Below are 12970 nucleotides of genomic sequence, written 5' to 3'. Positions count from 1 at the left end.
TTTTCCTTGGTCTAACTCTTTAGTCAATGTGATATAGTAGGGTTTGAAAGAAAGTGGTATTTTTCTAATGCTAATGACTATCTCTTGCCCCATACATACAGTTGTACACTAAGAAACAGTAGTGTGTTCTCTAAATCATTAAGAGCAAGACATAAGGATAGACTAAGAATGACATTTATGCTTAATTTTCACTAAAAGGACTTTTTAATTGAGATTAAATTTCCATTTTCCTTAGGTTGCCACCATCACAAATATTCAACTCATGCTGGGAGAAGCATACACAGTTGAGTGGGACATCATAAGAGACCAGGAAAAGATAGACTGCTATCCAGATGAGCATGGTCTTTCTGAGGCAAACTGCACTGCTCGTGGCTGCATCTGGGAGGTAACCATGCTGAAGATGGTCATGCAGACTGAAAACCCTTGAAACACAACATACAGTGTCTTTAGCACAGCCTGGTACCCAGGGTTTATTAAAATTCACAGAAAGAAGAGGCTCCAAATGGAAACTGCTTAGGTCAAGGAGTGGGGTGGGTAAGAGTGGGGATGTGTTCATTATGTTGTTTTGAGACCAGTAATTTAAGTTCATGCTTACTTAAATGCTATAGGCGTGCATGAATGAAGCTATGGCTCTCTCTCCACATATGTTGTCTCTTTTAAGTGTATTTGATAACTCCATATCCCTGCTGATCTAGAATGTTGGCTTTCTTTCCAGGTATCCAGCTCTTCAGGGGTCCCTTTTTGCTACTTTGCCAATGAGCTGTACTCAGTCAGCAATATTCAGTATCACTCACAGGAGGCCACAGCTGACATCTCCTTAAAGGCTTCTCCTTATAGCAATGCCTTCCCCTCTACACCCGTGAGTCAACTGCAGCTGAGAGTGACCTACCACAAGAACGACATGCTGCAGTTTAAGGTAAACACAGGGTGTGCAGTCAGGTGTGAACAGAGCCTTTCCGGTTCCACTACTCTCTGGAGCTTTGTGTTACAAAATTCTCAAAGAAAAGTTTAATTTATTTATTTATTAGCAAAGTACTCTAGACCATCATTCTAGTGAAGAGAGCATCAGTCTCCAGTGAAGAGATTGATGCAATAGAGAGACCTCTCCTAATGGTGAGAAAATCACTGTGTCTAAGAAAAATGGTTGTGAGAGGAAAATAGGAAGAGGCTAACAGTGGATGTGTTTGAGGCCTTGAGACCATCTTGGTCATTCCTAGAGACTATAAGAGGAAGATGCCCAAGGAATGCTACCATGCTCCTAGATTACATGAGTGTCCATAGAGCCCCAATCAACTTTTTATCCACCAACCATTTAGTTATACAGCAGCTCTCTCCACTGTACTTATGACTTTCTGAGCCTACTCTAACACTCTGAGTCTTTGCATTTGTTGTTTCTTTACCAGAATTGCTTGTTCTCATTTCTGTGCTTGGTTTATTGCTGCAAAGCATTTGAGAATCATCCTCTATTTCTTCCTTGAAACTACCTCAATGTCCCTAAAGAATTACCTTTTCTGTAACCACAAAATCCTTTTTGCAGAATTTATATTAGCTCATACCCTTCTTGTGTGCTTTTCATGACAATAACCTTGGCGTATTCAGTTTCTATCACTATACTCACTATTGTATCAGCAGTGGAACTTGGCTCCTCAAATACTCAGCTGATATTTAATTTTCAGCAGGAATATTTTTAATCTGAAAAAGTTAGTTGTTTTGAAAAAAATCTTAACTTTCAGATTTCCCTATATTTCTCATCCATAAAAAATGATATGTACTATTAAAAATATCATACCAATTTCAAAATAGAATTTTCATGTTAATCCAATTTTGGTATGGATGAACAAATATTGTAGAGTTCATAATAATGAGATCTGATCCAGATCAGGCCATTAAATAGGACATGATTCATCATGCTAAGAGTATGTGGACACATTCATCTCTATAGTACCATCCTTGTGTAAAGTCTTGTTTTGAGGTGATAGGTAGCTCTGAATATTAACATTATTGGTATCATGCTTAGATACATTTATATGTTATGCAGTGATCAATTCAGTATACTCAGGATATCTGCTGTTCCAATCCTCTAATATAGTGTGAGGTGGAAATTCAAGATCTTCACCAGATATTCTGAATTATATGGTCCAGTATTGTTAATTATTATCACTGTCAGCATGCTAGAAAAGCATCAAAATGTAATGCCATATTTTTGTCTTCACATAAAATTTTTCCTCTGGCCTAGATCTATGATCCTAACCACAATCGATACGAAGTCCCAGTCCCTCTGAACACTCCCAGTGCTCCATCCAGCACCCCTGATGGCCGTCTCTATGATGTCCTCATCAAGGAGAACCCATTTGGGATTGAAGTCCGCCGGAAGAGTACAGGCACTGTAATGTAAGTGGGTCCTGGTCTGACTTCCATTTACCGTTCTAACTATTCCTTACCAGGTCCATTGTCCTTAAAGACAAAGCACCATCCTGTCCGTGTTCAGACTCATGGTGTATCAGCTACCTATCATGGCTGTGGTAAAAAACATGACCAAGACGACCTATGGAAGAGTTTATTTGAGTTTATAGCTGCAGAGGGTTACACTCTATGATGTGAAGAGGAGGCAGGCTGACCTAAATGGTGAGCAAGAAACAGAAAGCAAGCTACGAGTGGACTCCAAAGTCTGTCCCCAATAATTTCTCCAGCAAGGCCACACCTCCGCATAGTCTACAAATACTGCCCAACTGAAGACCAAGTATTCCAATACCTGAGACTTTGGGGCATTTCTAATTTTAAGCACAGCACATGGGGAAGTTCTTTCTGTTGTAAGAGGAAAAACTTAATACTCTGAGAGTGATTACTAAGGCAGTTAAGTATGTGGGCATTTGCTGAATTTATTCTGTGTACTAGATGCTGTTCTGGGTACTGTTTTCCTAGACATATGCTCTATTTCTTCTCATAAAACAAATTTTAAGTTATTCAATAGAGAGGATTTGATATAGTGAAGAAATCAGGGAAATCAGATTATGTGCTGATTTAGATACTGTGATCTGAGTTTAGCTGTCAGGGAAATAGGTGATGTTTGAAATTTAACCTACATTAAGACAGGTTCCACAGAAGGAGCTGGAAAAAGGTACCTTTGTGATAGAATGAGATAATCTGTGAGCTGGAGAGAATTTACAAGTTACATTAGAGAGTGTCCATTGAGGTCCCTAAGAGGTGAAGGTGGGAGGCAAAGCATGGATGCTGGGTGACTTTAGAGCAGGACCAGCCCTGGAGTCACCACAGGAGGCCATGAGGAGAAGTGAGCAAGCATGAGAGCAGGAGTGTGAGGTGGTGTGAAGTGCTCATAGCACAGTCCTGGGAACGTGGAGGAAGGGGACCAGCAGGAGTCAAGAGCAGAAGGCGTGGAGACTTTGGAGTTGAGAAGATGATAAAGTGATTTGCTTTGCCACTTTGGACAGCACTAAAAGGGAGCAATGATAAAATGTAGGAGAACAAGTCAGGGTGACTTGGGCCTGAAGCAGAGGTGACTGTGCGTTTGGCATGTTGTATTTGGGAGGGACTCTAGTATGGATTTTGAAAATGGAGGTCTCTGGGGTCCTCAGGAAGGCAACTTCTGGAAACCACTAGGAAGCTGACTTCCTTCTGCAAATGTTCCTTTTCCTTCTGCAGCTGGGACTCTCAGCTCCTCGGCTTCACCTTCAACGACATGTTCATCCGCATCTCCACCCGCCTGCCCTCCTCATACATCTATGGCTTTGGGGAAACTGAGCACACAACCTTCAAGATAGACCTGAACTGGCACACGTGGGGCATGTTTTCCAGGGATGAGCCCCCGGGGGTAAGGACAGAGTGTTTGTGGCCTGTGCTCTCTCCCCTCATCCACTGTCTGTGCTTCTTCCTTCTGAGCTGCACTTGACAGTCACCTTCTGCTGTTATGTAAGTGGGTCACTCTTAGGCACTTTGTTTCTCATGTATTCAACTCACTTTATAGAGAAGACTGGACACAGTGGAGTAAGCCCATTTATGTTCATGAGGCGTTAGTTCTCCTAATGGCTTCTGTTTTCTCCCCTTGACTCTCAGTACAAGAAGAATTCCTATGGCGTCCACCCTTACTACATGGGGCTAGAGGAGGATGGCAACGCCCACGGGGTCCTCCTGATGAACAGCAACGCCATGGGTAGGATGACACCTCTGCCCTCTAATTGTGTGCAAATCATTCCTAAGTTTCTTTAGAATATCTTTGACTTAGCTGTCTCTGAAGACCTAATCAGTCTTTGCTGTTGGTTTTCCCTTTTATCTATATTTAAATTTTATATAATGTGCTAAACTTTTATTTTTCAATGCAGCTAGTGAAATCTTTCATTTAACCCCTTCAGTTCTGTGTCTACCTACTGCAGCACATCTGCCATCAGTGTGTCATGACAGGAGAGAGAGAGAGTGAGGATTCCAGGGTCGGTGTTCTCAATATATAGGATTTCAGCATGGTGGCTCTTTCTTTTTTTTTTTTTTTCAGACGTGACATTCCTGCCCACGCCTGGCCTGACATACCGCACCACAGGGGGCATTCTGGACTTCTATGTGATCTTGGGCCCAACTCCAGAGATTGTCACTCAGCAATACACAGAGGTAAGAAGGAACTTATTTATGAAATGTATTTGTTTGGTGTGTGTGTGTGTGTATGTGTGTGTGTGTGTGTGTGTGTGTGTGTGTGTGTGTACTCACTCACAATGTGTTTCAACCCTCTATACAGGATTGCCAGATAATGTAACCATCATATGGTAGCTGAATTTGTTGGATATTATATGGAGTAAGAGAGAGTGAATATATTCCAGAACTAATAAAATTATGCTTTTCCCACTTGTTGCCGGTAGAATATTCGTGTTATCTAGTGGTGGGTGTAGTGTGATGACTCTATGGTTGTGGTGGAGTTATGGGAGGGTGATGTTGATGGTGTGGTAAAGGATGGTGGTACTGAATGCAGTGGCAGTAGCACTGGTGAATGTGGTTGTGAGAATGGTGACTATTATGGTGTCAACGGTTAGGAGATAGGAGATGAGGTGATGGTGAAAGTGACCGTGGTGGAGTGGATATCGGGAGTGTAATAAGGAGGCTCATGTTAGTGATGGTGGTGCTAGGTGCAACGGCAGTTTTGGTAGTAGTGGTGTTTGGCAATGATGATTATGCCTGAGACGACAACGAGGATTATCATGATGGCAAAGATTATGTTATAACATTGTTACTATGGTTACAGTATGGTGAGAATGATGACGATTGTACAGTGGTGGTGATGGGGTCATGGCTGTGGGGAGCAATAGCATTGTTGGTTACAACATCAACAAACACGTATGAAATACCTACTCTGTCTGTTTTTAATGCATGTGAAAGTGCATAGTAAGTTACTTGGTGAAGACATTAGACGGAGCCTGTTATTAGCTCTGGTTTACAGGTAAAGAAACAAGCATGGAAATGTCGTGTACCTGCTTAAGGTCACACAATCAGTTAGACCTAGAGACTACATTCTAAGTTAGCTCTTTCCCTCTGTCTTGTGTGTTTTAATGTCTAAATTATATATATATAGGAATCTGAATAAAATCAGGGTTTTCAGAATTTCTGCAAAGTGTCCTCTGGGAAGCTGTAGGCTTTCTGTAGTAACTTCCAGGAGCTCTACCTCTGCCCTGTCTCCTTTTCTTTCTGTATTTGGATTTGGTGTCCAATTTGGGTAAAATATTATGACTTCAAATACTACTTTCATCCAGCTTCTCCTCTAATGTTCTAACATTCTGTCTGTTTTCTAGCTGATTGGCCGGCCTGTGATGGTCCCTTACTGGTCCCTGGGATTCCAGCTGTGTCGCTATGGATACGCGAATGATGCTGAGATCGCCAGCTTGTATGATGAGATGGTGGCTAAGCAGATCCCCTATGTACGTATATCTGTTAGGGATTTGTTTGTCAGATTTAAGTGTGGTTTTAAAAGGGTCATACTGTGCTTTCTCATGTTGTGTCACATTGAGCCTAGATCTTCCACAGTGATTCAGGGGAGACCATTGCTCTCATAACGCTTGTGGCTCACACTAACAATGAGAAGTTAAGATTGAGTGGTTTGTGGTTTCTGTCTCCTGTATCAGGCTTCCCTCTGGATCTTTTTAAATGATTGACTTCAAGATATTTAGGTATTAAGTCCATACTGACATGATAATAAAACACAACTCTAATACTAGTTTTGCTCAATTAAGGAAACTTAATCCAAACTCAGTGGGCCCATCCCATGCAAGGATTGCTTCTTGGGCCCAGCCTAACACAATGCTCCCTGAGCTCCTAGCCTCCTGCTGGCTCCATGCTGGAATCCTGTATTGAGTTTGCAGTGGGATCATCTTCAGAATGAACCCCATTCAATTCAAAACCAGAGGTCCAATAATCAGACATCATCTTGTGACCTTTGGTGTTCATCTTGAACTTATTGCTCTATATTGCATTAGTGCAAAGTACTTCCTGCAATACATTGCTCCTCAACCATTGAGTCATAACCCATTTGGGGGTCAAACAACCCTATAACAAGGGTCATATAAGACCATTAGAAAACACAGATATTTATATCACAATTCATAACAGTAGTAAAATTACAGTTATGAAGTGACAATGAAAATAATGATGCCTGGGGTCACCACAAGATGAGGAACTGCACTAAAGGATCACAGGGCGAGAACCTCAGTTCTAATAGCACATCTCAAATAGAGTTCTGCATTTGATCATCTGCAGTGCTGGGCGTGCCACTGTGAGGACTGTTTTTGATTCGATTATGATTCATCTTATGAATTGTATCATCTTAAGACTGAATATTTGACATTATTTTCTATTAGCAAACATTACCAGTTTCAGGACACACCCATAGAGAAAGTCAAGACTTTTTTTTCTATGGTATTTTAATTTTTATTGTATTTATTTTTTTAACATATACATTATATTACTACACATAAATAAAATAAACTAGATACAGCAAGAAGAACCATGAAACAATCAGGACTTATATAAATGTTACATTCATGATTTGGCTATTTGCACTTGGCAAACTTGAAGTAAACATTTTTCCTATCTTGGTGAGTCTAAACTTCTGAATGAAAATGAATATCTATCCTATCTTATCTCTATTAACTTAAAACATCTATCTAGACCTAAAAACATCTTAACACTTAAACAACTAAGCTTAATTGTAATACTAAATTATTGGGTCTTCAACAACATCAGAGACTTGAGAAGGAATAAAACTCAATTACCCAAGTGAACTGGAAGTGTAGGTTAGCAGCTTCTAAAACAACAACAACAACAACAACAAACAAACAAACAAACAAACAAAAAACAACAGAAACAAAACCCAGAACAGCTAAAACAATCCTGTATAATAAAAGATCTTCTGGCAGAATCTCTATTCTAGATTTAATTTAGTTTTTTATAACAGCTCTCACAGATAGGCATTGGTACTTTTCTTACATTTTTTGTTAATGTTGAAATGAATTTTTTCTTTTTCTGAGTAAAATTTTGGAAAATCAGTGATTATCCCAAGATTCAAAGCTAAAATAGGGCATAGACTGAAGTGTCCATAAACATGCTGTGATGAGCACTAGAGCCTGGACTTTCCCACCAGCAGCTGCTGCTTCCTTGTGTTGTCCCCAGGATGTGCAGTACTCAGACATCGACTACATGGAGAGGCAGCTGGACTTCACGCTCAGCCCCAAGTTCTCTGGGCTTCCAGCCCTGATCAATCGCATGAAGGACAATGGGATGCGGGTCATCCTCATTCTGGTTAGTCCTGCGTGGGTGTGTAGGCTGTGAATGGCACAGTGCATGGGCTTGTGCGGGGATAACCTCATACTGTGTGTCTGTCATTAATGATTGTAGAGAAGTGACATGTGAGAAGTGTACTTATTGGATTCACAGTGACATGTGAAAAGTGTACTTATTCACAGAAAGTCTATATAGTTCAGAAAGAAGCTGGGACTCTCCCTCAAAAGTTCAATTTATTTTTCTATTTCATGTCAGGTTCTTACTTTAATTTTCTAGCCTGCTTTGTGCTCTGATTGCAGGACCCAGCCATTTCTGGCAACGAGACACAACCCTATCCTGCCTTCACCCGGGGTGTGGCGAATGACGTCTTCATCAGATATCCCAATAATGGAGACATTGTCTGGGGAAAGGTATGGGCTGGGTGGTTGATCCAGCAACACTCAGCGTGGGCCAGGCACCCTGTTAGTGTGTTTATAAATGTAGTCTTTACTGTTTCTTTTTGTTCTCTTAAATTTCTGGTATTCATTTCACAATCAATATTTGTTGATTATTGGCAACAGCTAAAGGACTTATAAAATCCACTTGTCCTTGAATCCATCTTCCATAACAACCAAAGGACTAGCTTCCAGTTTCCCAAGAAATTCTGTGAAATCCCTTGGGATATTTCTGTTGATCATTTTTCTGCCTGCAGGTCTGGCCTGACTACCCGAATATTGTTGTGGACCCATCTCTGGACTGGGACAGTCAAGTGGAGGTAAGTGGCCCTTGTGAATGCTGAGTCAGTCATGGTTTCTTGGAAGAGGCAGCAAGGACACCAGAAATACCAATATGTGGCAGTGGGCCTGGCATGGGAATACACTCAGTATATGTACCCGACCTGTTATTTGTTTTCTGATGGTCTTACGTATACATATTGCTTCTAACTCATGTCTTACTTCCTGCTGTGATATCAGTATTATTGTTGAGATTTAAGACTCAAAAACCTTAGGCTATGTGTCTCTGGTTATCATAATACACTTGTGATTTCAAATCCAAACCTGTCAGAATCCAGAGGGTCATAGAGTTTCAACTGGGAGATACCTCTAAGAATGATGTTTTTTCTCTAAATTAAGGTGTATTTTGTTTCTTTACATATCCCTTTTTGATAGTCTGTGTAGTCTTTCTATTTAGTGTTTGCCTTTTCACTCCATGCCTTATGATCACAGGCAGCCCTTTGCAGCTTCTGGATTATAAATCCTGTCTGATTTGTGTACCCCATCTTTGCTCTTACCTGTGGTGACTGCCTTGTATTATATATTGGCTCTTTATTGGGAATAGATTTTTTTCTTTATAATGATTCTAAGTATCACATGCTTCTTGAACTGCAATTTTTCACAATATCAGTAAGTTTTTGTGGTTTAGGAGCATCTAACCTCATTTGACTAACGGATGAATGCAGCTCATTTCTGTGTTGTGAACTGTGGTTATAACATTTGTGATCAGGATTCTAAGACTAAGCAAGACTTCTATGGAGAGCTAGTGACTGGCCTGGCCTCCTTGCTCTCCTCTCCAGACATGATAACTGTGTAGACAGGGATTATACTAAGTCACTTGTAGCTTATGCATCTTTCCTGGAGGAGCTGGGAGGTCAGAGAGAAATCCTGGTTATTTGGGTACCTGCTATAAGTTGACAGATGAAGAAGCGAAGGATGGCATAACCTATGGTGTTTAGAAATTATCACATCCAAGGATTAATTGGATAAATATATTTATTGAGATAGTAACAAACATGGCCTTTGTGAGATCAAGTCCTAGACACTCAGAAGACCTTTAACATAAGAGCCCTTTTAGGGGAACTTTATCTTTACAATATTATATCCCAGCCAGTGTTCAGAGGTAGAGGAGAAAGGCTGTAGTTACTAAAATTGAACGGGCAGAAATTATGTCAATTTATATTTAGAATGCATAGTTAGTTCTAGTAGAGAAGACAATTATTTCCTAGAATTCATAATCTAGAGAAAAGTGCTCAGGCCTGGCACAGCCTCCATAGAGTACCGAGAATAGTCAACAGCATGGGACAGTGATGCTCAGATACCTCGGATTGATCTCTGGGCCTCTGCAAGCAAACTGCAGTACTCATGCTTAAGACTATGCTGCTTGGCTGTCGGACTGTGTCTGTCTTTGGTAGTACATGAAGTAGAACAAATAGAAACTGACTTGAGCAGGTTTCAAACACTGCTCAAAATGAGTCAGACTCAGGTCAAGGTTGTTTTCTCTTTGTTGTGTGTAAGTATTATCTATTATCTATCTATCTATCTATCTATCTATCTATCTACCATCTATCTACTCTTCTATCATTTATCTTCAATGTGTCATTTCTTATTTTGTTAAGATTTAAGCATCATAGTTAGCTTCTTAGTGTCTCCATCAGTTGTCAAAGATAACTTGCACTTGGTGGTCCAGGCCACCCTTGGGGACACCTGAGCATCTCAAGTCCTTTTAAATGGGCTTTGTGGTCATTATCGTTAATGATTTCATCAATGGGCAGCTTCTTTTGCTTCAGTGATGCTACACTGAACTGTCCTCTGCCTTGCGATTTAAGAACTTTGGACCTCCTTCTTTAGGGCAATGGCTAGGAAGTAGGACTGGAATGCTGGAGTATATGTTGTCTGTCACCACAAATGTCAATGAGCAGAGTCCAGAACTCTGCCTTCATCCGCTGCACTTTACTCAGAAGACTGGCAATCGGGAGATGCAGAAAATTAACATCCACTCAATCTTCCTTCCCCTCTCATGTCCAGCAGGCATATCTTTAGGGATTGAAAACAAAGGCAGTCAGACATTCCACTTCTGGTCACCAGGTCAACTGGTCAGCTTCTCCTGTATTATTATTATTATTATTATTATTATTATTATTATTATTATTATTATTATTATTATTATTATTATTGTGTCTCTATGCATGGGAGGATTCACATAATATCAAGACCATTTTTTTCTGAAGGTGTCTAATATGTTAATGGTTAAGTCATAACAAATGAACTAGGATAGCAGGTGATATGTGTGTGCAGAGTTAGTTGAAATATGTGTGTGCAGATTCGTGTCTACAATATGCAGTGTAAATATGATTTATACAGTAAAGGAAGGCTGGCTTGATTTACAGTTACATCCTATAGAAGATTCAATTCTGACTTAGACATAGCTGATATTCCACCGACCCTTTTCCATAGCCCATGTTTCTGGGTTAGTGTAGGTTGTATCTCTGCTTCTGGTGCAAGGTTCTTCTTGTCAGGAGCATCATGATTTCTATTTCCAGTTTTATACTAAAAGGAATACTCGAACCCCAACATATCACCATTATTATACATAGTGCCTCCCCTGTGAAGAAGCAATGCACACTGATCCCTTTATCATCTAGTCTTCAACATCTTCTCCTATGCACTCTCTGGGCCTATAGGCTCTTCCCTAATTGACTGTTCTCTGGTGTGTGTAACGCCATACAGTGTCCCAGCCAAGACTTCCTGTGTTTTCTCACCATGCCATTCTTTAGCTCCTTTATGCTTGCAGTTCTGTGAAGAACATAAAGGAGAGCTGTTGGTTGAGACACACCAAGGGCTGAAATGTCCAACAATAACTAACAGGCAGATGGCTGTTTTTGCTTTTTGTTTCTTTTTGTGGCTGTGGTTTTTCCCCGAGTGGCATAAATCCATGAGCATGAAGGGGTAGGGATGATTGCATATCTATTATTTTCTCCAATTCTGTTGAACACAGTGGAAAACATGAGGAGCGACTCGAAAATATAAGGCAAGATCTTTGCTCCTAAAAAGTGTAAAATCCAGTTAAGAAGTGAGAGCATTGAAACCATTCTTAATGTAAGATGTAGACACTGCTTTTAAAAGTTGAGGGAAGAGGAAGAGAAATAAAGAGGAAGCGGTCATCTTAAGTTCCCCTGCTTTATGTGACACCTGACTGAAGGGTTCATCTGATTTTGAAATCACAGCAAACAGAGAGCCATACCAGTTGGTCCAAGACCATCAAATGTGATCTTACTCCAACTTTTTTCCCAGTCGGAATGTTTGATGAATGCTTTTGTCCAACCTGACATCCGACTTTCTAGTTAAGCTCTCACATGGCTCCTACCTTACCTCATCAGCCCTAAGAAATGACGAGGCCATCAGGATAGGGACCGACAGCAAGAGTTAGTGAGTATAGTCTGTTGCTCACTCCCACTTCTGCAGAGATAGTCGCTGGGGAGTTTCACTGGAGAAGTTCGCCAGCAGAAATTCATTGGATGTTTTTCAATTCTTAGTAGGTAGCATTTGGTGCTGTCTTATCTCTGTTCCACGTGCTTTTCTAAGACACCACTATTCTAAATATCTGCTACAGCCTTGGTTCATACTATCATTCTCTGCCACCATGTAGTATATAAGACTTGGTACGAGTCACATTCATATTAAATATATTTTTCCTGCTTAATATACTCACTCATGACAAATAACAAAGCATTGTAATTTTACAGCAATACCGAGCCTATGTGGCCTTCCCAGACTTTTTCCGTAATTCAACTGCCCTCTGGTGGAAGAAGGAGATTGAAGAACTCTACACCAACCCTGAGAATGCAACAAAGAGCTTGAAGTTTGATGGCCTGTGGATTGTAAGTGTGTGTGTGTGTGTGTGTGTGTGTGTGTGTGTGTGTGTGTGTGTGTGTTGCTTACATGTGTGAACACATTTGTTTGTGCATCTTTCTGCATCTTAAATTTGAAAAATATTTACTATTAATTTCATTGGTATGGGTGTTTCCCCTGTATGTATGCATGTACACCATGTATGTACTATTTTGCACACATGTAATGTATGTATGTATGTATGTACATTATGTATGTGCCTGGTACTCATGAAGGTGTCAGATCTTGAATTGGAACTGGAATTGAAGTTATAGATGGTTGTTAGCCACCATGTTTACACTGAGAACCCCAAAAGAACAACAAGTGCTTTTCAGCACTGAGAGATATCCCCAGACGATCTGTCTGTGTCTTCTTAATGTGTTAACAGAATAATATCCACCCCAGGCTTTGGCTATACCACAGTGCACTGCCTCAAATCAGGTGTGGAGCAGCTTAGATGCTCTCCCTACTCAGTCTTATACCTGAAGTTCTTGTTCTAAGACCTCAAATGAAATCCTTGGAACTTTGATGCCTCAGGAGAACATTTCCTAGAGATA

The 12970-nt window shown here is 40.5% G+C and overlaps 1 protein-coding gene across 2 annotated transcripts in view; it reads left to right on the top strand.

The window, feature by feature from the left end:
* Positions 1 to 12970, top strand: part of MGAM (maltase-glucoamylase) — a 203059-nt gene that overhangs the window by 64945 nt on the left and 125144 nt on the right. For both annotated transcript variants that reach the window (XM_084785810.1, XM_084785811.1), the window contains exons 48-58: positions 236 to 385; positions 716 to 916; positions 2237 to 2391; positions 3661 to 3829; positions 4072 to 4168; positions 4505 to 4617; positions 5787 to 5912; positions 7660 to 7788; positions 8070 to 8180; positions 8462 to 8524; positions 12269 to 12403. In XM_084785810.1, coding sequence (XP_084641936.1) covers positions 236 to 385; positions 716 to 916; positions 2237 to 2391; positions 3661 to 3829; positions 4072 to 4168; positions 4505 to 4617; positions 5787 to 5912; positions 7660 to 7788; positions 8070 to 8180; positions 8462 to 8524; positions 12269 to 12403 — 1449 coding nt within the window. The remainder of the gene's footprint in view (positions 1 to 235; positions 386 to 715; positions 917 to 2236; positions 2392 to 3660; positions 3830 to 4071; positions 4169 to 4504; positions 4618 to 5786; positions 5913 to 7659; positions 7789 to 8069; positions 8181 to 8461; positions 8525 to 12268; positions 12404 to 12970) is intronic.

This window comes from Acomys minous, assembly GCF_964271855.1.
Source record: "Acomys minous genome assembly, chromosome: 6".
Lineage (NCBI taxonomy): Eukaryota > Metazoa > Chordata > Mammalia > Rodentia > Muridae > Acomys > Acomys minous.
This window is presented reverse-complemented; position numbering and strand designations above follow the sequence as displayed.